At 39.9% G+C, this 25,447-nt stretch overlaps 1 protein-coding gene across 3 annotated transcripts in view; it reads left to right on the top strand.

Moving 5' to 3' along the window:
• The window catches only part of LOC127801744 (nicastrin), a 92,463-nt gene that overhangs the window by 42,478 nt on the left and 24,538 nt on the right, over window positions 1-25,447 (top strand). For all 3 annotated transcript variants that reach the window (XM_052337121.1, XM_052337120.1, XM_052337118.1), the window contains exons 9-11: window positions 2,216-2,348; window positions 2,454-2,525; window positions 21,215-21,334. In XM_052337121.1, the coding sequence (XP_052193081.1) occupies window positions 2,216-2,348; window positions 2,454-2,525; window positions 21,215-21,334 (325 nt within the window). The remainder of the gene's footprint in view (window positions 1-2,215; window positions 2,349-2,453; window positions 2,526-21,214; window positions 21,335-25,447) is intronic.

Below are 25,447 nucleotides of genomic sequence, written 5' to 3'. Positions count from 1 at the left end.
GTCATTCAAGTGATTTGACATTTGTTGTTCAGAGTGAAATTAGAAGAATTTGAATTATGTAGATGGTCGAAAGGACTCGTGAGAGAATGGAGACTCTCGGTAAAGGAATCAAGGAAAAATTCACTAGCCTCAACCTAAAGCTAGACGACTTAACGATTATGATTTCAAAGAAGTTTTAGATTAGTCTACCAGCGGAATTCCTTCCAAGTTCCAAAATAGAACCGATTTGAGTAGGCGTTGGAATCCTACCTAATGCTTCCAATTTGCAAAAAGCGAATGAATTACCTGCACTGGATCAGACAATTCCAATTGAAAAATCATTCATATGTGCGAAAATGGGTGCTAGAGTCCTTCCTTAGATTTTTGACTTACAAGAAACTGAGGAACATTTTGAATTGGATACCAAGAAAGGAATGGTAGTTGTTGGAAAAGTCACTATGACACCATTAGAGGAGACATTTGTTGAAGATGACCCTTTGGGGTACACAAGCAAGCAGGAAGCAACGGATGTTTTTAAAGTAATGTTGGAGCCCATAAATGTTGAATCGAATTAGACCTAGAAGCAAGCAATGGGAGTAATCATCAATTACAAGAGGTATGGGGCTTTAAGAACTTTTGGTGAGCGAAAACAGACACTCAATGAGTACCTAGATGGACCAAAGAAAGAAGCTGGAGGCTGAGGAAAGACATAATCACTGCATGAAGATCTAGGACATCACTGAAAAGAACGGTTTAAGATGGATGAATTAGATAGTGAAAGCAGGGATTGGATACACGAAATATTGGTCCAGTTGTTGGATTTCTTGGGGACATGAAATCTTTTGAAGGGGAGGTAATGTTACGAACTAGATGAATTAGGATTTAGGAAGTTATTTTTATTCAGTTGGTATATTTTTTATTTAGTTGTTATTTACAGTTATGAATTAGGAGTGGTTAGGTCTAGTGGAAATTGAAGTGGTAACTGTTGTAACTGCTATAAATAATTGTTGGGTAGCTTTATATAAAGCTATAACCCACAGTGCCTAGGGAACATCAGATCAAAATTTAAGGAATCAGAATTCTATTTCTCCCTACTTTTTGTCTATCTCTCCCTTATTTCTCTCGGTTTCCCCTTTTTGTTTTGTCTGTTTCTCCCTCATTTCTTTCTATTTCTCCCTTACTTCCAATTCTATTTTCAAAGTAAACCTTAGTTAGGACTAGGGTCCTGACAACTATCTACACACCCCATTAGGCAAAGATTCAAAGAATGAAAATCAGTGGACCTGGTATAACCCATTGAACTCCAAAAACTGAAATTAGTAACCTCTATAATTGCCAAACAACATCAATTGAGATGATCTTCAACAGATTCTTCAGCCTCTACCCATACAGTACTAATGCAGTAACATATACACCTCTTTCCTGAATTATTGATAATAAGAATTGTGTTGGAGACCACAGACCAGATGGAAAAGACACCTTAATTACAGCTCCCACTTCCAAATGGTCTTCCATGGGAAAGCTGTAGGAATCTTTCTCAAGAAAATCACATCAAAATGTAACTGAAAACACCAGAATTGCCATGTCATATCATCTCACCCATCATTCTGCTTTCAGTTGTATATAAAGCTGCAAACAACTTGTCAGCAGCTTTCAACTCCTAATCTTGAAAATGAAAGCTGATTCCAACACAATAACAAGATCTGATTTGGAATAATGAGCCACAAAACTTCTCCCGTGCAATATCACAATTATAGCATTGAATACCGTATAAAATCAGCCACTAAAGCATGTTCTCCCTTGCAATAGCATAGAGGCCGAGGAGGATGGGCATTAACCTCTTTCACAAGCAAATGCCACCACCATAGCCTGTTTTTTTATTTCAGACATTGTCTGTGGTATAGAAACTTGCTTATAAATTTATACAATATGTTGAGAAGTCGGAAGATATTTAACTTGTTGCTCAAGCCTCAATTTTATAAATCCCTGGTAAAATTTGGTTTCCATACAATCTCTGCATCTAATGGTAATCAGCCTTGAAAGCATTCTTATCCCTTGCAATGGCTTAGGAAATAGTTCAGACATTGCCTGTGGTATAGAAATTTGCTTATAAAGTTACTGTAATGCTCTTTTTTTTTGGGGGGGGGGGGGGGCTAGATAAAGTTACTTCAATACATTGACTTACATGGATTTTATCTTAATATTGAACTTCATGCATCTCTAATATGAAGGGCAGTGTGTGGTCGGCACTTCCACCAATTCAAGATTTGTCTTCTGAATCATCCAAGCGTATCATATTAGCAACTGCATCCATGGATTCTGCTTCTTTCTTCCGTGACAAAAGTCTTGGTGCAGATTCTCCTATATCTGTAAGTTCAACTCCTTTAATAGAATTTTGTCATTATGGAATCAGAAATATATTTTATCTTGCTTTCCTGATCTGAATTGATGCTATTTCTTTAAACTAAATTTAGGGACTGATCTCATTGCTGGCGGCAGTTGATGCACTCTCTCATGCTGAGGGTTCCCACAGTCTTGATAAACAGGCATGCATGCATACAAAATAGTACTCATGGCTTACATAGCTAATGACATGTTTTTGTATTCTGGAGTTTTGTTACAGTAGAAAGCTGTGCTTCTCTAATAAATTGATGACACTTTCTTGAGCTGTTTTGATGGCCCTATGATGGTTCTTGATTTAGAATAGAACAACATAATGCTAATAGTCCCTAGCTACCATTTGTTTCTTGCACCTTTTTATATGCATGTATGTATGTCGTTTCTTAATTGAAAGGTCACTAGTGTGGTGGGAAAATAATGGATACATTTATATTTCTATGCTGAGAGAAAGGAGATGGAGATTAAAGAATCAAGTACCGTAGACTTCTATTGTCTAGGAATTTTACTTTGCATTGATCAGGAGTTATCCTAGTTTCCTAGTATTTTATAAGTGTTTATACAACTAAACATTGTTAATATTTTTAGATTTGGAGAATTAAATATTAAATTACAAAAATCTGGATATCTTCTCTGCTGTCTCTCCCCCTCTCTAGTTCCTCTATTCTTCTTCTCTACATCTTCTCTCTCTTTAGTCCTTGCTATCATTTGTGCCTCATCAGTTTTGAATATATTGATTCTCTCCTTTCTCTCTCTGTTCTTCCCCTTAGCTCTTTCTTCTTCTGGTCATAATTAGTTAGCCACCTTATTGAGCTTGTTTTCCTTCTATGCAACTTAAGGCTAATTTTGGTGCATTTTATTTCTTTGATTTTTATTTCTCCCCTATTCATGCTATTGATGTAACAATGGTCTGGACAAACACCTTACATTTCAACCTACTAAAATGTTTTGGCATCCATAATTTGTTTGGATAATTGTCTAATGAAGTTTGATATTGTATATCCATTGAAAGGGTGCTAAGATCTATGTAATGGTCTAGGAAGCATTGACATGGATACAGACTTATGGCAATTTGGGGAAAAAAAAAATAAGGGTATGAATATGCATATATATAAAAAAGATAATATCCTTTTTATATACATTTTTGAGTAATGATTATGAATATCTATGTTAAATAAGATAAGTAAGGGGGTATTAGTGTATTTATTTTAAAGTACATATATGTATATATATATATGCTTGTACTGTACACTTGTGGGTGAATACATACAGTTTATTTTATACATATAACATGGTATCAGAGCAGAAACCCTAACCCTAGCCACCGCCGATATTTCGACCTCTTCTAGAGTGTAGTGCCCTATGGACTAGGGCTCATGAGCTGTATACTAGTGACATCACTCGTATTTATGATGAGATTGATGCTTTGTTCAATTTACGACAGGCTAATTTGGATATGACCACATATTTGGGTAAGCTTTAAGCTTCTATTATCGACTTTAACGAGTTGATGCCATTTGATATTGATATCAAGAAACAACAGCAACAACGTGATCAAATGTTTACTATCCTCTGTCTTCATGGCATTCTACTGGAGCTTGACTTAATTAAGATAGATTCTCGGTAGTGCTTCTCTCCCTTCTCTAACAAAGGTATTTGCCAGGCTACTTAGGGCCTCTTTCATTACTGTTGATCGTGGCCTGTTCATACCTGGAGATCACTCCACCTTCCTCTGACAAAGGTATTTGCCAGGCTACTTAGAGCCTCTTTAATTACTGTTGATCGTGGCTTGTTCATACTTGGAGATCACTCCACCCTTGTTATGACCCCGATTGATCGTGGTGGTGGTGGTCGTCCTCGGCCCCAGTGTTCCTATTGTAATCGTCTTGGTCACACTAGAGAGACTTGCTATCGCTTACATGGTCGTCCACCTCACGTAGGCAATACTGCTAACATGGTTGTGGGCGCTTCAGAGGGTCAGACATCTATCACACTCAGTGATTCCTCACTAGTGATTATCTCCGAGGGGGAGTATGCTCAGTTTCTTCAGTTCCAGGCAGCACAACATGCTATTTCTTCACCTGTCACATCCTTTGCTGACACTGGTAACTCTATTGCCTGCTTTACTAAGTCTTCATCTTCTCTTGGCCCATGGATCTTCGACTCCGGTGCCACCAATCACATGTTTGGTAATTATTCTCTCCTATCTCATGTTCGAACTTCGCAGTCTCTACCTCTTGTTACATTGGTTGATAGCTCTCAAGCCTCAGTCACGGGTATTGGTACCGCATTAGCTCTTCCTACTTTACTATAATCATCTGTTTTACATTTACCACAATGTACCTTTAATTTGCTCTTTGTCAGTCAACTCACTCGCAATCTTAATTGCTCTATAACTTTTTTGTCTGATTCTGTTCTTGTGCAGGATTGGAGGACCGGACGGATGATTGGCACGGGGCTTGAGTCTCATGGTCTCTACTATCTGTCTCTCCCTGCTTCTTCAGTGGCATGCACGATGACAACTTCCCCACTATGAGTCCATTGTCGGCTGGGGCACCCATCTCTTCTCAATCTCAAGAAGATGGTTCCCAGTCTCTCTAGTATTTCTTCCTTAGAGTGTGAGTCTTGTCAACTTGGGTAACATAATCGTAGTTCTTTCCCAAGTAGAGTCAATAAACGTGCTAGTTCTCCTTTTTCAATAGTCCATTCAGATGTATGGGGTCCTAGTCGTGTCAGTTCACAAGATGGTTTTCGTTATTTTGTAACATTTATTGATGATTTCTCTCGGACTATATGGTTATATTTAATGAAAACGCGTTCAGAATTATTTTCAGTCTTCACTACATTTTGTGCTGAAATTAGAACACAGTTTAATTTTCCTATACGTGTTCTTCGTAGTGATAATGCTCTTGAGTATTTGTCTCTCCCATTTAGATCTTATATGGCATCTAATGGGATTTTTCATCAGACTTCGTGTCCTGGAACCCCATAACAAAATGGGGTAGCTGAACGCAAGAATCGTCATTTAATTTAGACAACCCGCACACTTCTTCTTCATATGCATGTTCCGCTTTAATACTGGAGTGATGCTGTCTTAACTGCATGTTACTTAATTAACCACATGCCATCTGCTGTTCTTAATGACCAGATTCCTCATTCCATTCTTTTTCCTCGAGTTGACTTATATTCTCTTCCTCCTCGTATCTTTGGGAGTATGTGCTTTGTTCACCATCTTGCCCCTGGTCGTGATAAGTTATCCGCCCGTTCCGTTAAATGTGTTTTTCTAGGTTATTCTCGCCTTCAGAAGGGGTATCGTTGCTACTCTCCTCAATTAACTCGATATTTTGTTTCAGAGGATTTATCTTCTTTGAGTCATCTTCTTATTTCCCTTCTTCGTCTGCGATCTCTGATTCTGTGTCTGCTGGGTTACCTTTGCCTGTCCATTTTCTTGACCTTACATCATCTCCATCTCTAATGTCTTCACCGTCTCCACCATCCTTTGCCTCTCGCCTTGATCGCCCCGATCTTCAGGTCTATCAACGACGTCCACAACTCGTGGCCCAACCAGCATCGACTGTCGTCGCTAGTCTGCAGGAGTCGTCTCCTGACTCATCCCCTGTGCCGATTCGTTCTTCCTCCTCTGGTCCGTCACCTTCGACTTTTGACTCACCTATTACTCTTCGTAAAGGTACTCGCCATCCTATTTCCCATTTTGCTTGCTATGATTCTTTGTCCCCTGGATATTCTGCTTTTGTTTCTTTTTTATCTTCTGTTTGTCCTCCTAAATCTGTTCTCGAAACTCTTTCCCATCCAGGGTGGCGGGCTGGAACTTGGGACTTGGTACCTCTTCCCAAGGGTAAGTCTACTGTTGGTTGTCGCTGGGTTTACACTGTTAAAGTTGGTCCTGATGGTAAGATTGATTGTCCTAAGGCTCGTCTTGTTGCCAAAGGATACACTCAGGTTTTTAGTCTTGATTATGGAGATACATTCTCTCATGTTGCTAAGATTTCCTCTGTTCGTCTTTTCTTGTCCCTTCTTGCTATGTTTCATTGGCCTCTTCATCAACTGGACATCAAAAATGCCTTTCTCCATGGCAATTTACAGGAGGAGGTGTATATGGAGCAACCTCTTGGCTTTGTTGCTCAGGGGGAGTCTAGGCTGGTGTGTCGCCTTTGAAAATCTTTATACGGTTTAAAACAGTCACCTCGAGTTTGGTTTGGTTGATTTAGTTCAGCTGTTCTCGAGTTTGGGTTAACTCAGAGTGAAGCTGATCATTCTGTTTTTTATCGTTCCCAGTCTGACCGCCACATTCTTCTAGTGGTGTATGTTGATGATATAACACTTACAAGGGATGATGATGTTAGTATCACTGAATTGAAGGCACATCTTCACCATCAGTTTCAGACTAAGGATCTGGGTCCGTTAAGATATTTTTTGAATATTGAGGTAGCTCGGTCAAAGCAGGGCATCTATATTTCTTAGAGGAAGTATGTCTTGGATATGCTAGAGGAGACAAGATTGCTTGGATGTAAGCCTATAGATACCCCTATGGATCCAAATATCAGGCTGTTACCGTGACAGGGGGAGCCTCTTTCTGATCCTGGACGCTATCGTCGACTAGTTGGGAAACTTAATTACCTCATAGTCACTCGTCATGATATTTCATTTGCTGTGAGTGTGGTAAGTCAGTTCTTGGATTCACTTTGTGACAGTCACTGGGATGCAGTGATCCGTATTATTCGGTATATTAAGGCTACCCCTGGTCGGGGTGTATTGTATCAAAATCATGGGCACAGTCAGATTGTGGGATATACGGATGTTGATTGGGCAGAATCACTTGGTGACTGGAGATCCACATTTGGATGTTGTGTATTTGTGGGTAGAAATCTAGTCTCTTGGAAAAGTAAGAAGCAAACTGTTGTCGCCAGATCTAGTGCAGAGGCTGAATACAGGGCAATGACCGTAACATCATGTGAGCTAGTGTGGTTGAAGCAATTAATTGAGGAGTTAGGAGTTACACAGATTAAGTCTATGCAATTGGTTTGTGACAACCAGGCTGCAATGCATATTGCTTCTAATCCTGTGTTTCATGAGAGAACCAAGCATATTGAAATTGATTGCTATTTTGTTAGAGAAAATGTGCTCTCTGGGGATATAGTTACAACATATGTGGGTTTCAACGATCAACTGGCTGATTTACTCACCAAGTCGTTTAGAGGGATCTCGTGTGGATTATATTTGTACCAAGCTGAGCATGCTCAATATATATGCTCCAATTTGAGGGGGAGTGTTAAATAAGATAAGTTATGGAGTATTAGTGTATTTATTTTAAAATACATGTATGTATATATATATATATGCTTGTACTGTATACTTGTGGGTGAATACGTACAGTTTATTTTATACATATAACAATCTAAATATTGCAAAAATAAAAAATGCCACTAATCCAACATCATGAAAATATTCAAGCCATAGAGTAGAAAACAAACTGTATGAATTAGAATAATTCTTCCCCCTTATTTCAGTATGTACACGATCACATCCTCTTATAGATGAGAAGATATACAACATAAGGAAACTATCCTAAAAACCAAGAAGGAAAGAATACAAAAAGGAAAAGATACATATGAACATTTTTAGGAAAATTTCTAAGTCTGAATTAGGAAATATCCTATTCTAGATTTGGAAACTTCTAAATCAGATCTCTTTCATGATATTTCTTTGAGAACTAATACTCTCCTCTAAGTTGGTGAATGAATGTCCATCATTCTCAGCTTTCCTATTAGTTCTTCAAATCTTTTTGCAGCCAACCCTTTAGTTAGCACAATCAACCACTTGATTTTCAAATGATAGATAGGGAATATGAATTAGGCCCGCGTCCAACTTCTCCTTTATGAAATGTCAGCCTATTTCTATATGGTTTGTCCTGTTATGTTGAACAAGATTATGGACAATATTAATAGTTAATTGATTATCACAAAATAACTCAATAGAACCTTGAATTTGATCTTCAAATCCTCTAGGACAATCTGTAGTCACATCAACTCACATAAACCAAGGGCCATAGCCCTAAATTCTGCCTATGCACTAGATCTTGTCACAATGCCTTACTTCTTGCTCCTCCAAGACATAAGATTTCCTCCTAAAAACACACAATATCTAGTGGTAGATTTCCTATCAATTAGTGACCCTCCATAGTCTGCATTCGTGAACCCCTTAATATTCAATTTAGTCCTTGTTTTATGCAAGATGCCCTTACGATGTGTGGCCTTTAGATAGCTTAAAATCCTTCTTACTTCCTGCATATGCTCCTTAGTTGGGCTGTGTGCATGAACTGTCTTACTAGGCTGACATCAAAAGCTATGTCAGGCCTAGTATGAGAGAGATATATTAGCTGACCAACTAGCCTTTGGAGCCTTCCCTTATCGACTGCTTGCCCATCAGGATTTTCTTGCAGTTTAATGTTAGGTTCTATGGGTGTGCTGGCTCCTTTTCCTCCTATCACATCCCTGTTTCAATGAACAAATCCAACACATACTTACGTTGAGACAGGAAGATTCCAGCCTTAGAGTAAGCAGCTTCTATTCCTAGAAAGTATTTGAAGGCCCCAAGGTTTTTAATCTCAAATTCCTTAGTCAATTTTTCCTTGAGAATCAGCTGTTCTTCTTCATCTTTTCCAGTAACTACTATATCATCCACATATACTAGCAAGGCTATGACCTTTTTTGCTGAATGTTTGATGAAGAGGGTATGATCCCTTCTACTTTGGTAGTATCCCATAGACTTCATGGCCTTAGAAAATTTGTCAAACCATACCCGTGGGGACTGTTTGAGCCCATACAAAGCTTTCTTAAGTTTGCACACTTTCCTTGCATTTCCTTTTTGAAATCCAGGAGATAAGTCCATGAACACTTCTTCCTCCAAATCTCCATGTAAGAAGTCATTCTTCACATTTAGTTGTTGCAACTTCCACCCAAAAGGGGCTGCTAGTGAAATAAGAATCCTCATGGTAGTCATCTTTGCCATGGGGGCAAAAGTCTCAAGATAATCTATGCCATAGGACTGAGTATAGTCTTTGGCCACCAGCCTAACTTTATACCTCTCCAAGGTTCCATCAGCCTTGTATTTCAAACTAAAGATCTACCTGCAGCCTACTAGGTGACTCCCTTAGGTCTAGGCACCAACTCTCATGTCTGATTTTTATTTAAAGCTTTCATCTCCTCTAGGATAGCTTGCTTCTAGTTCTAGTCTTTTAGAGCCTCATCAACTGACTTAAGAATAACAATAGTATCCAATGATGTTAGGAAGCTTTTATGGTTTTGGGGGAGACGATGGTAGGAAAGGTAATTAGACAAGGGATGTTGTGTACAACTTCTAACCCATTTTTTGACCGCAATTGGTAGGTCCAAATCATTAGGAATGGGGCTAGATGGGGTTGAAACCAATGGTTGAGTGAATTCCATACCTTGGCTGAGGTCTGATGCTTATGCAGGCTGAGGATCCACAATGGGCTGCCTTCTTTTGAATACATAGGGAGAGCCCTTAAACCTAACCAGAGATGGTAGCTATTGAGTTGCTTGCTTATTGCAGTTTGCAAGCTTAGGGGAGAGAGTAGGCTGAGGAGAGGAAATAGCAGAGGAAGTAGGGGAAATAGGAGTGGAGGTAGGCTGAGGAGACTGATTAGTGTCAACTAGTTCATTGGAGCTGGTTGGTGCTGATCCTAAGTTAGGAATGGGATCCCTAGAGCTTTGGTCACCCCATTCTCCAGTCTCCCCTTGGGGACCAACTTGAGGAGGACCAAAAAAGGACTAAGATTCTACAAAGGTGACATCTTTGGAGGCATAGAATTTTCGAGAGGAAGGGTTGTAACATTTGTAGCCCTTTTGAGTAGGAGAGTAACCAATGAAGACACGCCTAAGAGTTCTAGGGTTGAGTTTGTCTCGGTGAATTTTAGGAATGTGAACAAAGCACACACAACCAAACACTTGAAGAGGAAGAGGAGTATGCAAACTTAGATTTGGGAAAAAAGAGGGCATGAAGTAGAAAGGACTTTGGTTATTTAAAACTTTAGATGGAACCTTGTTAATCACATAAGTTGCTGTTAAAACAGCTTTTCCCTAGAAATTTTTAGGAACATAGTGATGATGGAGAAATGCTCTAGCAACATTAAGGAGACGTCTCATCTTTTTTTCAGCTACTCCATTTTGTTGTGAAGTATCTATGCAGGAAGACTGATAAACAAATCCCCTCTTGTTGAAAAAATTGATGCAAGTGATTGTTGAAATAATCCCTTGCATTATGAGTATGGAACTTTTGTATGGGAGTGCCAAATTGAGTGGAAATCGTTTTACAAAAGTAGGGTGAGATAGTTCCAATGGAAGCTTTATTTTTTAATAGAAATATCCAACACATGTGAGTACAATCATCTATAAAGAAAATAAGCCACCTTGCCCCATAACAGTTTGGAATCTTAGATGTTCCCCAAACATTAGAGTGAACTAAGGAAAATGGTTTAGATGACATTTTATTGCTGAGTGGATAGGACACACGATGGTGTTTAGAAATTACACACACATCACACTGAAACATACTAGGATCTAGAGTCCTAAATAAGGTAGGAAATATACTTTTTAATAGAACAAAAGGAGGATGACCTAGCCTATAATGATGGAGCCAAATGTTGGCAAGGTTGGAGTTTGATTGAGATGAACAAGCAACCTTTTGCTGACTCCCTTTAGGACCACTCTCCCTTTTTAAGAAGTACAATCCATTATGTTCCTCAACCACACCAATCATCTTCCCCGCGTTCATGTCCTAAAATTCAAATGTATGAGGATAGAAAATGGAATGACAATTTAACTACTTGGTAAGTTGATGATCAGAGATAAGGTTGGTAGCCAAGTTTGCTACATGAAGTACTTGTTTGATAGATAAGATAGGGCTAAGGTCAACCTTGCCCTGTCCAGTGATGGGAACTGAGGTTCCATTAGCAATGGTTATCTGTTTAGAGGTTTCAAGAGGCTTATATGTCTCAAAATTATTCAAGTCAGTGGTTATATGATTAGTGGCTCCCGAATCAAGGATCCACATGTTATTCCTATTAGTTTTAGAGGCAGGAAAAGAACCAAAATGTAGGCATTTACCTTGTTGGGCAAGGGAGTTAGGAAGCTCTTGAGTTTATTAATCTCTTATGCATTCAATTGATTGAGATCAAATCCAATGGAATTTGTCTTATTGGTGGATCCAACTTCCTCTTGCTCCTTGTTTGTGATATAGGCCTTGTTCTTGGGTGTTAGATTCCTAAATCCTCCCATTCTGCTCAAAACAACTTCCTTCCCATGGAGTTTGAAGTATGTATCCCTAGTGTGCCTAGGTTTCTTACAATAGGTACACCACAACCTTTCATAGCCTGAGTTCTTCATTTGAACCTCTAATTTTCTTGTTCTAAATCTTGCCCCTTCTCTTTTATTGGACACCTTAGTAGAACTTTCTGTACTAGGTTCATTGAGCATAGCTACCCTTTGGTTTTCTTCATTTCTAACAATGGCAGACACTTCATTAAGAGTAGACAGTTTCTCCCTACCAAGAACTTGAATTCTCACCTGATCATATTTTGGATTTAGGCCTGCTAGAAACTCTACAATCTTGCTCAAGAATGCAATTGAGGGTGGCAACATCCTCACTACACACTATTTTGATGTCTTGATAGCGATTGAGTTCTAGCCATAATCCTTTCATCTTATTATAGTACTATGTTACAGTGAAAGTCCCTTGTCTAGTGCAACTAATCTTGGTTTTAATTTCTAAATTTACCGAGGCATCTTGGACCTTAGAATAGGTTTGCCTCACTATCTCCCAAATCTCCTTTGCTGAAGTTAAAAACATGTAATTCTTACTAATCTCAGGCTGCATGACACTCCATAGCCAAGACATGATCAAAGAGTCTTCAATATCCCATGTTGTAAAAGTGGGATCCGAGACCTTTGGAGGGGGTGCAATCAAGTGGCCAATCTTCCCTTAGCCTTTGAGGAAGGTCCTCACGAGTTGGGCCCATTGCAAGTAATTCCTACTGTCTAGGCAGTAAGAATGATGCATTCTAGGCAGCTCTCTGGCTCTAGTTGGCTGATCAACTGGAGTTGATTCTTCAGTTGTCATGGACGGTGTAGCTTAAGAGATTTTTTACATGTTCACCGTAATAATCAACTGAACAGAGAGGAAGCAAAGAAGGCTTAGAAAGAACAGGAGAAAGAATGTGCAATGAAGGCACACTAGGGTTTTTTAGTAAGAACAAGAAGGTATCGGTGGCTTTGATACCATGGAGAAAACAAACTGTATGAATTGGAATAATTCTTCCCCCTTATTTCAGTATGTACACGATCACATCCTCTTAGAGGAGAAGAGATACAACTTAAGGAAACTATCCTAAATACCAAGAAGGAAATAATATAAAAAGGAAAAGATATATATGAACATTTTTAAAAAAGTTTCTTAAGTCTGAATTAGGAAATATTCTATTCTAGATTTGGAAACTTCTAAATCATATCTCTTTCATGATATTCCTTCAAGAACCAACACATAGTGATAGTATGTAAAAGTATTGAAAGAAATGACTAATCTAATGTGAAGATACAATTTAATCCATAATAGCCACAAAATAAATATTGTTTGATATGCAAAAAGAAAACCCAAACAAACAAAATACCTTTACCAGCAATTGAAAGTTGGCTAGCCGGAAGTGAAGAAGAAGAACAATAATCCCCCCCCCCCCCCCCCCCCCCTTCCCATCTCTAGATGCTTGTTATTCAACCATTGATACCAATGAAGATGCATGTCTATCGTGTGGCCTAAACATACCTAGAAAGGGAAATAATAATAAAAATTTAAGACAAGCCATTTGGCATGCTATATATGTATATAGTATTGGCATGACATGTAAAATAAAGTGCTCATGCTTTGTAAGTTATGTTTCAATGGCCAATCAAGTCTGTAGGCTAGTTCTTGTTATGGTAGCTAGTTGAGTAATCTAAATAAATGTGTAGTTAGGCTACTAGAATTTGAATTTCCATTTTAGCATAGCTAGTAGAATGTTCCAGCATGTTGTTAGCCATTGTAAGTACACATGGGCAAGGGACCAATCGTTTTTGGCACCCAAACTTAGCCCAGATCAGTATAAGTAACTGATCAAGTGCTAAGCTACCCACGTTGAATGAAATTGGAAATTAGTTTTCCTCTAATTCTCTCTCCTTGTAAATCTCTCTCCCTGTTCTAATCTCTCTCTCTCCCTCCCAAATATCTTCCATTCTCTCCCAATTCTCGTTCTCAATTCCTCGAGAACTCTTGTCAAACTTTTAATCTGACAAATTGGTCTTAGAGCAATCTCATGGCCGAAATTTGCTGGACGATTGGAATGATGGCAAACGGAACTAGGATGTGGCAGATGGAGATGTAACGCCAACATGTGACAACAATGGTGTCCAAGATGCAAGGAAGGGTGGAAACAATGGAGGAAAGAGTAGGTTCGATTGTGGATAGAAAGTTTGAGGCATTGGCCGATCGCCTCAGGGGGGATATGCGTTTGCAGATCCGAGAGGAGATGCAGGAAGTTCGGGATCAGGGAAATTTGTTGCAGGGTCAATTGCAACAATTTATGATGATGTTTGTGAATCAACTACAAGTGAGGATCCCTCCTGATTTTTCGCCTAGAGAATGATCGGAGCCAATTCTACTAAGAATTGGCATCAATCACCGTAGTGTGGGGTTGGCAGGATCGGAAGGGGAACCAGCTATAGGGGAAGAATTGATGCTGGAGAGAAGACAGGGTTGCCAGACTGGATTTCCAGTACCTAAGTTGGAACTACTAGTATTTGAGGGTGTTAAACCTCGATGGTGGCTAAGGCGATGCGAGAAATTGTTCGAAATTCACCAAGTGCTGGAGAACCAGAGGGTGGCCTTGGCAGTAGCATACCTCCATGATGGGGGAGATATGTGGTTTTAGGGCTGGTCCAGAGTAAGGGAGAGCTATAATTGGGATGATTTCACAAATGGCCTTAATGATAGGTTTGGGGAATGAGGCCGATTTGATGTGGTGTAGGAGTTCAATTACTTGAGGTAGGAAGGGTCGGTAATGGAATATCAAGTAAAGTTCGAGGAGCTCAAGTTTATGATGTTAAATAGGAACCCTGGCCTGACCGAAGAGTACTTCGTGTTGAGTTTCATAGGGGGACTAAACGATGACCTAAGATCAGTAGTGTAGGTGCTCCGGCCAAGAATGGTCTTTGAAGCAACAAAATGGGCCTTATTATAGGAAATGACGTTTGAAGCCTTGATGAGGAAGTAGAAGGGCGGAGGAAAGGAGTGCAAGGAGGGATTATATCCCATGGGAGTAGGCCAATGGGGAAGGAGCTGATGAGGGGCAGAGGAAAGGAGTGCAAGGAGGGATTATACCCCATGGGAGTAGGCCAATGGGGAAGGAGCCGACGAGGGTAGGGCCTGGCATCAGGTACCCCGCGTTGCCTATAGCCCCTTAAAATGTGCAGAACATAGACAAGATGATAGAACAGAGAAGATGGCTGAATTGTGCCTCAAGTGTGGAGAGAAGTATACCCCGGGGCATTAGTGTAGAAAACAACTTCTGTTGCTGGATGGAGGAGAAGAGGAAGAGGAAGAGGAAGAGGAAGAGGAGGAAATAATAGTGATGGAAGAAGAGGAGGAGGAAGGCAGTGGAGCCATATCCCTGCACGCCATCAAAGGAGTGGCCAATAGCAAAATTATTAAGGTTGAAGGGAAAGTGCAAGATAATTTCCTCATGGTATTGATTGATAGTGGGAGCACCCATAGTTTTATCAATGAAGCCACGGCTAAGAGGACGAGGTACCCAACAGTTAGAATTCAGCCGTTGTCAGTGACGATAGCCAATGGGGACAAAGTGATTAGCAAATCAGCCTGTTTGGGGTTTTGTTGGGAGATGCAAGGGGAGGAATTCCAGGCTGACCTGAGGCTACTTAGGTTGGGGGGCTGCCATATTGTGCTTGGAGTGGATTATATGCAAGAGGTGAGTCCTATTAGTTTTGATTTCAACAATATGGAAGTAACATTGGAAAAAAAGGTGAAGATGGTGGTTCTATAGGGCAATATGGAGGTGGGTACCTACAAAATGATGAGGGGCAAGAAGCTGCAGTGGATGTTCAGGAAGAAATGGGCACAAGTGGCTCAACTATTTTCCATTGAAGCCACTGAACTGCAGGAGGAGAATTCAGGGAAGGGATGCTCATAACCTTCCCGATAGGTACATGAATTGACCCTTTTAGATTCATTGCTAAATGAATATCAGGATCTTTTCGTAGAACCTAAGGCATTGCCCCCTAAACGTTCATTGGACCACACCATACCTCTGATACCCCATGCTGAATCGGTAAACATTCGTTCGTACCGATTCCCACCCAAACTCAAATATGAAATTGAGAGGATAATCAGAGAAATGTTAGACCAATCAATTATTCGCCTTAGCCACAACCATTTTGCTTCCCATGTCCTATTGGTTAAAAAGAAGGATGACACTTGGCATTTCTGTGTTGATTATAGACAACTCAATGCCATCACCTTTAAGGACAAATTCCCCATTCCAATCATTGAGTATCTACCCGATGAACTTAAACATGCAACTATATTCACCAAATTGGACCTACAGGTAGGATACCACCAAATTAGAGTGGACCCTAATGACATTTCTAAGCCAACATTTAGAACACATCATGGGCATTTTGAGTTTACAGTCATGCATTTGGGCCTCACAAATGCTCCATCTACATTCTAAGCCCTCATGAACTAAATCTTCGAACCTTACCTCAGAAAATTGGTGTTGGTTTTTTTTTATTACCTTTCTTTTGATCAACACCTTATTCACCTTAGAGCTACATTTGAGATTTTGCGATTCAATTAGTTATGTATCAAGCGGTCAAATTGTCCCTTTGCATAGCCACAAGTAGAATACCTTGGGCATGTTATTTTAGGGGCTGGAGTGGGGATTGACCCTAAGAAGATAGAAGTGTTAGTGTAGGTGCTCTAGACCCAATCAGATTGGGCATGTTGTACACCGACAATTGTAATCATATTTATTATTGAATAAGGAGTTATTCAATTTCACAAGAAGTCATTCTATTAATTTCTTGTTATTATTGTAATAACCGAATGAAACTAGATAGAAGTCTACATGATGTATATTGTGATTAATCTATAAAAATGTGAGATGATACATCACAGTTTCTAGACATCATTAAACGTCCCAAGTCGTAACAATGTTAAGAATGGACATTGACAATTGCAGTAAGACTTGTATGTGCTATGTTTTTTCTATATGATAGTAATGGGGTCTCACACCTATAGGCATGAGGATGCCTAGACAAGTACATAGGTGACCAATGTTGGAGAACGTGTCACTGGACATGACTTGCCGTGAGAACCATTTTGGTTATATGTTGATGGTATTCTCATACGAGATGGGTGTAACTAATCCTTGGATCTGAGGTTGTCACGGTCATCTCATAAGAAAACCGGTATGCTTTGACATCGTTTCGATTGGCCTAGATAAAGGCTCCACGTGGGCGATTGTTGGGTATATCTTGAGGCTTATGGAGATGGGTGCATAGCCAAGATGGGACTTGTCTATCCCTTGATAGAGGATGATGTATCTACGGCGCATTCGGTGGATATTCACTTTAAATCCATGGCCATGGTGAAAGAGATCAATAAGGAGTTATTGATTTACTTTCTAATTAAGTGAAGATATCTGGAAGATCGAAGAAAACTCATGTGATCGTTATCAAGCAACACATCGCCATACTTGAGATCACATAAGATACATTGACGAGAGAATCGAATTACACGGTAACCATGCTTGTGAAAGGTTATTTGCGGATTATGAATTCTTCTGAATAATTGGGTAGGCATGACGCCTTGCTAGAGGCCAATCTTGTCTTATGTGTTTGTACCGACACATTGCTAACATATTCGGAAGTCTAATGAGTCATACGCAATAGGCACGGTCCCTGGCTTAAACCAGGAGAGTGGATGTATGGTTAAGTGGGACACTTCGACAAGAAGTTGTGCCGTCGTAGGTTCTCACGAAAAAAGAACAAATAGACGTAATGACGTCGATATGGCTATGAGTCGTCATAATGGAAAGAGTTTCCTAAAATGGCAATTGATTAAATTAGGAAGGAGTTTCTAATTTAATAATTTTCTATTTGTTGGAGTGGCAAATAGGAAATAAAATATTTTGGACTTAAGTTAATATTTGTACTAAATTTGATTTGGGCCAAATATTAAATTAAATATTATATTTGGACTAAATTGGTTCTGAGCCAAATATTAAAATAAATGTTATATTTGGACTAAATTAGATTTGGGCCAAATATTTATTATTATATTTGGGCTTGAATTAGATTTGGGCCAAAATATTATATTTAAACTTATAAAAGGATTGGGCCATTTAATTATATTTCTAGTTGAACTAGGATAAGCCCACTTAAGATTTTAATTAAATTAGAATTAATGGGCTAGCCCAATCCATTAAGGTTTTAGAAACCCTAGGATATTTCACTATAAATATCTCTTTATGGGTTGCCCAAAATTGAAGGGGTTTTTGGTGTCGTTTTTCAAGAGTTGAAAAAACGTATTGCTGCTCACTCTTCCCTGTTTCTTTTGGCATCAATACGAAACGAGGGCGTTCTTTTTCGGTCCATACACAAGTCACGCAAAGGAGAAGGAGCTAGCACTCCTATTCCGCTCTTCTTGCCAACGGATGCGTGCCGCGTATCACGAGTTAGAGGCCTGACGCTTGGACGGCTCGAATCCGCGAACGACTCGATAAACTAAAGGTTAGATTTATTTATTTGTTTGTGAATGATTTGATTTCGACGTTGATCCAATCGCTAGGATCGGGGTAAGGTTCAAAATTTTTGAATTACGCTGCTTGTCCTGTAGCGATCTTGCTTAACTTTCAAGAAGCAATTGTGACATGGCTCAAGCCCACTAACATCCGAGTCCTAAGGGGGTTCCTGGGACATACTGGTTACTACCAGAAATTTGTGAAGAGTTATGGCACCATAAGTTAGCCCTTGACCAAAATGCTGAAGAAAGACAGATTCAAATGAAACCCCAAGGCAGAAGAAGCATTTGAGCAGTTAAAAAAAGCCCTAGGTAATGTGCAGATATTGGGCTTACCTGACTTTAATAAGCCCTTCACATTGGAGATAGATGCTAGCAATACATGGATAGGAGCAATGCTTTCTCAAGAGGGCTAGCCTTTAGCATTTCTTAGCCAAGCTCTAGCCTTCAGACATCAAGGTCTTAGCATTTACGAAAAAGAGCTGATGGCAGTGTTAATGGCTACGGAGAGGTGGTGCCACTACTTGGAAGGGGGAAGGTTCGTGATCAAAATGGACCACGAGAGCTTGAAATTCATCCTACAACAGAGGCTGCACACTCAACTACAAAAGAAAGGTATGGCCAAACTTATGGGATTAGACTATGTGATTCAATTCAGGAAAGGTCGGAGAATGTTGCAACAGACGCCTTATCACGTCGCCATGAGGAAGGAATGGTTGTAGCCATCTCTACAGTGGTGCTCGATTGGCTCCAAGAAGTCATTGACAACTACAAAAAGTGTGAATGGACCAAGGTATTACTAGAGCAATTGGCAGTTAATGCAGCCAACAAACCAGGCTATTCACTGGCCAAGGGGGTAATAAGGTATAAGGGTAGGATGGTGATTGGAGAATGTAAAGAGTTGAAGGACAAGATCGTACATGCATTACATGGATTACCTATCGGAGGGCACTCGGGTATCCAGAGTACCTATCACAAGGTTAAAGAAACATTTTTTTGGCCACAGCTAAGGAAGTATGTATGTGATTATATCTTGAGGTGTGAGGTATGCAGAAGGTGCAAGCATGAAACAATAGCCCACCCAGGGCTACTACAGCCTCTAGAAGTTCCTGATTGCGCATGGACCAATGTTACCATGGACTTCATCGATGGGCTACCAAAATCTAAAGGGAAGGACTATATTCTAATAGTAGTGGATTGGTTCACGAAATTTAGCGACTTCATAGGATTGACGCATCCCTTAACAGCACAAGTGGGTAGGGCCTACTTGGAGAATGTGGTTAAGCTACTAGGAATCCCAAGGTCAATTGTATCTGATTGTGACAAAATATTTATTAACCTCTTTTGGAAGGAGCTCTTGAAAATCCTAGGGATACTCCTAATTTCTACAGCATACCATCCAGAAACGGATGGTCAAACAGAACATGTTAATCAGTGCTTGGAGGGGTATCTAGGGTGCTTGAGTCTTATGTAGCCGAGGGGATGGCACAAGTGGTTGGTAGTGGTGGTACAATTTGAGCTTCCATAGCTGGATCAAGATGACACCTTTCAAGGCTTTGTACGGTTACAAGCTAGACCTACCTCCTACCCTAGGAGGCCACACAACAGTAGCAACAGTTGAGGCCTATCTACAACAAAGGCAAGAGGTGCTAAGAATCGTAAAAGAGGAGTTGGCCAAGGCGAAGAACAGGATGAAACAGCTAGCAGATCGAAAGAGGTGCGAATGAGATTTCTCAGTGGGGGAAGAAGTGTATTTGAAGCTCAGCCAGCAGCACTTTAGGGCACTGACCAAACAACCCATATCCAAGTTGAACCCCAAATATTATGGGCCTTTAACGATTTTGGAGAAAATAGGGGTAGTAGCTTACTGGTTGCAACTGCCTAAGGAGGCGAGAATACACCCTGTCTTCCACGTCTCTATTCTCAAGAAAGCCGTGGGCACACAGAGATCTACCCCAAAATTACCTCCTATGGTGGGAGAAACGCCTCTAGACGCCGTGCCAACTGCTATTGTGGACAGAAGGGTCATACACCGCAATGGAGTCCCTTTGATACAGGTGTTAGTCTAGTGGTCTTCCCTTCACTTTGACAATAACACTTGGGAATACTTGTCGGAGCTTCTCCAACAATTTCCCAATGCTGCAAGTTGCTACATATTTCTTGCGGACAAGAAATACTTTAAGGGGCGGGGATTGTTATGGTAGCTAGCTGAGTAATCTAAATAAATGTGTAGTTAGGCTATTGGAATTTGAATTTCTGTTTTAGCATAGCTGGTAGAATGTTCCAGCATGCTATTAGCCATTGTAAGCGCACATGGGCAAGGGACCAACTGTTTTTGGCGCCCAAACTTAGCCCGGATTAGTATAAGTAACTGATCAAGCACCAAGCTACATATGTTGAATGAAATTGGAAATTTGTTTCCCTCCAATTCTCTCTCAATTCCCTCTCCCTCTAAATTTCTCTCTCTGTTCTGATCCCTCTCTGCCTCCCAAATATCTTCCATTCTCTCCCAATTATCGTTCTCAATTCCTTGAGAACTCTCGTCAGACTTGCAATCTGACAGTTACCTCCCCCCCCCCCCCCCCCCCCCCCCTCTTTCCCTTTCTTGTTATATTCTTCTCTTCCTCATTTCTTTCCCACTGAAATCTCCCACTTGTTAGCTCGTATTTTCTCTGCCAGACTGCCATGTTTAGTACCTGAGCACAATGACCTTGTTTATTTTATCTTAGAATTCTTGTTTACCAAGCATTTCTTGGTTTTTATACTTCTAACTATATAATTGGATTATAGGGGTTGTTGATATTCTGAAGTGTTTGGTTTGCCTTTGATTTGTGTTTTAGCTTGTTTTGCTGGCCATTCATTTATATGTTGTTCTGCTTGGTGCTTTCTGTATATTCTCTAATTGTTGTTTTACTAATGGTTCTTCCTGCCTCAACTTTTCTTACCGCAGCTTGTTTTTGCAATTTTCACTGGAGAGGCTTGGGGTTACCTTGGCAGCCGAAGATTCCTACTTGAACTTGATCAACATTCAGACGCTGTTAATGGGCTTAACAACTCGTTGATTGACACGGTAACTGTGACATCATAATTTAAGGATAATTTGGACTGCTAAAATTTTTGTCATACAATTAAAGGCCTTGATTTGATTTCTAATTCATTTCATTAATTTGCTATAGTATAGATTTTCCTTTCCTAAATCCGACATCAATGTTTACAAGCTAAATGATGTAATGAAATTTCAAAAATCCTATAAACTTTTGGTGTTTTTCAATGTACTGACAATTCTTTGATATGCAATTTATTGAAAATAAGCAAACTTGAAGTTTATGAAAGCTCAACCATAAATAACACACATTCTTGTTTAAACCCCTGAATGCTTCAGCTTTCTTGTGAATTCTGAGTCATTACTATTTGGTTTATAGGTGCAATGAAAAATGCATTTATCAGTAACCATTCTATTTTGAAAGAAACTGCTTAAGTTCATATAAGGATGTTTTCTTCTTAATGATTTACGCTTTGGGTCTAGGAAAGCCAAGTAGAAATTTTTGACAAGGGGTTCCTAACCGTTTTAGGTGGGTTTGATTTCATGGACTCTAGCTCCCCAATCATCCCTATCTATGACCTTATCTTCTATCCTTATCTTCTATAAGGTCATTATAACTCATGTAAATGCTTTGGAGTTTTCCACCGAGTGCTTTTTGGGCTTCCTGTACTACTTTTATTCCAAGCTTCTTCTATTCTATCCAATTTTTATAGAAGCACCTAGTGGTCTTTTTTTCACATGTCCAACCTATCTTATTCTTAATTGTCTCACACTTCTTATTTTTAATAGAAGCTACTTCGACTTTTTTATTGATAACCTTATTTCTAAGTTTTGTCCTTTCTTGTAAGGCCACACATCCACTATAACGCATCTTAGTATTGCTAATGGTTTATTGTTTTATTATACCAGGGAAATTTATGTTAGGTTGTATAAATAATGGCATCACACACCCAAGAGGCGAGGTGAATTGGTTGTTTTAAAAAATTTGTTTAAGCTTAATTTTTTTTTGCTTATTGATGAGGTTTTAGTGCAATAAGATGATGAATATGGAGTGATGCTTAAAAAATTGAGGAAATGAATGATAAATACAAAAACGACACAAATGATTTATAGTGGTTCAGTTCAAACAGCCTAATTCACTACCTTAGCTCCTCACTAAGGATTTTCAACAATCACTAAAACCTCCTACTTGATTCCAAGTAGGCCTTCTAGTACAACTACTAGGATTACAACCTCCTACTTAACAAAGTAGGCCCTCTAGTAATCTTGCTAGGCAATATCCAATGAATTTTAAAGAAGAGATGATCTGAGAGATAAATCTCCTTGTTACAATGTCTCTCAAATATTGCACACGAAGGCTTAAACAAATAATACAAATCTTTTTTGAGAGAAAAATTTGAAATCGTAAGAGCACTTGAATAGAATAGTATGACTTGAAGCTTGTAATTGTTTCTCTAACACCTCAATTGCACCATCTTGCTAGTATTTATAGGTTTTTCATGGGCTTTGAATTTATTAGCCGTTGATGGAGTCGTTGGTTGCATTTAATAATATGCAAAACTAGCTGTTAAAGAGATCTGCGATGAAAACGGTCGATAGGCTCAAGAAACGATCGACTAGTTAGTACAAAACCTCAAGAAATGGTCGACATGAGAAAGAAAAATGGTTGACATGGACAAAAACGGTCTATCGGTTTTTATGTAGTAGTTGTCGATCGGAGCTTGCCAAGAGCCTACATAAAACCAATTGACAGGCTTGGAAAGCCGGTTGACACCTAAAGGGCAAGTGGTCAACCAGTTTGTGAAAAAAGGTCGGTAGTTTGGCTTTCAAATTTAAAAACATGGTTTTGATGTTCAAGTGCTATATGGCCAACTTTGATGGGTTAAATACAAAAGATTCGTGTCATGACCCTAGGAATTACCCAAGGATATATTAGTAAATATAATAGTAAGAGTTGGCATACAATATACAATAATTGTAATTTCTTTTCTTTCTTTTTATTATAGTGTTTTGTCCTATTCTATTGGCAATTAGACTAGTTGTTATATTACACATGAGAGTATGTGGGAGGCTGTTAGGCTATATATAAGCCTCAGCTGTGGTTGGATGGATAATGCTTGATTTGAATGAATTCTTAATTCTCATTTCTCTCTAAGACTCTCTAATCTCCCTCAAGTTCTCCCTCTTTCTCTCAATATCTCTCCCTCTTTCTACTGATTTCGCCCCCCCTACAATTCTGATTTCTTCCCCCAATTCCTATCACAACCCTAACTAACCCTAGGGTTGTGACAAATGGTATTAGAGCCAACATTCCTTGGCTGTAATTCCTGCAATTAGTAGTAGTTGATATTGACGACTCTCAGCGGAATCGATCGAACAGAGCCTCGAGTGATTTCGGTGAGCCAGATTAGCGTTGATCAAACAAGGAGATAATTTCAGTAATTCTAATCCGACTTGTTCGTATGCTGAAGCAAAGCTAGGCGAATTCCAAATATTCGGTGAGCAGAACCGGTCTGATTCCTGAGGAATCAAGGACAGGTCGTCACCAAGTGAGGTCCTCCGTGGAACTGATTGAGGCGACTTTGAAGGACAGTAAGGGAGTCGATCTCGGCCATCTAGGCGAGCTTAGGGAGCGACAACAGAAACAGCGGTGTTGGACGACGGGTGTAGAAGTTGGCCAGGAGACTCGCTACGAGGGTAGAAGGCTGGTACGAGAGCTCCGCTGTAGTTGGCGACGCGGACGAGGAAGGTGTCGCGACCATTATCAAACGTGACCAGTGAGTAGTTAGAACTAGAGGAAGGATCCGAGGTGAGTCTAGTAGTCCCGATGAATGGTTCGGGGCTTCCGATTCTGCTTACCGATGATAATTGCTGTTAGGCGATTCCTCGCAAGTAGATAGTGAATAGTGCAAGGGCTCAGCTGATCGATTTGGATTGAGTGAGATGAAAGAGCCAATTCCGACGAGGAAGGACGGCGTGAAGTGGGAAGAGGCTTGGGTCTCTGCTAAGAAGTCTAGCAATTTTGGTATCTGATTCCAGCAAAGCTCGTAGCAGCTGGGGAGTGGATTTTTAAGGGCGAGTTTGGATGGGTGATTCTTGGCTGTGAATTCCGGTGCTCCTTTGCTGTAATTCCAATCCGACTTCATTAAGGTAGATCATAACGGAGCAGTAATTTCAGGCGGTGGATTTCGATCGACATTCTAGGCTGTGAGCAAGGGGAAACAAGAGGTAGATTTCAGCCGTGAATTTTGGTTAACTTGGTTCGAATTGGAAAGGCAGAGAAGAGCAAGTGCCTCGACTATTGAATTGCATTGAGGCGATTATAGTTTAAAGCCAATTAGTTCAGGGAAGTGTGGGATTCATCATGTATAGAACTCCTTCTACTTGGACTTCGAAGTATACTGTTGCTGAAAAATCAGCCGTGGAAAGTAGTGCATGCATGAGGACATTGGAGTCTCAGTCGCAGCAGAAGGGTGCTTCATTTCAAGGGGACGACCTGCTCGTGAGGCCATTGGGAGTAGGTCATACACGAAGTAGATGAGCCCTCAATTGCAGCAGAAGAATGCTTTATTTTTAGCTAGAATGGAGCCTCAATGGCAGCCAAAGAAGGCTGCATTTTCAATTGGCAACAACATGGACAATGGAACAAGCAATGGGATTCAAGATACGAGTAAGGAATTTGACTTTATGATACGCGAGAAGCTACAAGAGTTTGTAATGATACTTATTAAGAAGTATCATTACAACTTTCCGATAGAATATTTTGATGATTATCACGAAAATTTTAACAAGAAAAAATTCCTTGGAGTGGAGTGAAAGAAGGATATTGGTTTCGATGGAATTGACAAGGATGGTGGCTGTTAGGACAGTGCTGGCAGCAACAACAGAAAGTCCGAGGGCTTGGCTCAAGGTGTTTGGATAAAAGAGGAATTAAAGGAGTACTCTGATTCCTTTGGAAAGGAGGTTGTTGACGAGGATGATCCAGATGATAATAGCGGAAGTCCAAAACAAGAGATGCTTGAGGCATTCAATCAATTGTCAAGAATGATAGGAGACACCAAGGAATCTCTAGAATTGGAGAGTGATTCAGCTGCAGTGATTGAGGAGTTAGAAATAATATCTCAGGAAGTACCTACTGAA

This window comes from Diospyros lotus, chromosome 5 (assembly GCF_014633365.1).
Source record: "Diospyros lotus cultivar Yz01 chromosome 5, ASM1463336v1, whole genome shotgun sequence".
In the NCBI taxonomy this organism is placed as follows: domain Eukaryota; kingdom Viridiplantae; phylum Streptophyta; class Magnoliopsida; order Ericales; family Ebenaceae; genus Diospyros; species Diospyros lotus.
Note: the sequence above shows the minus strand (reverse complement) of the source record. Positions and strands in the feature narration are given on the sequence as shown.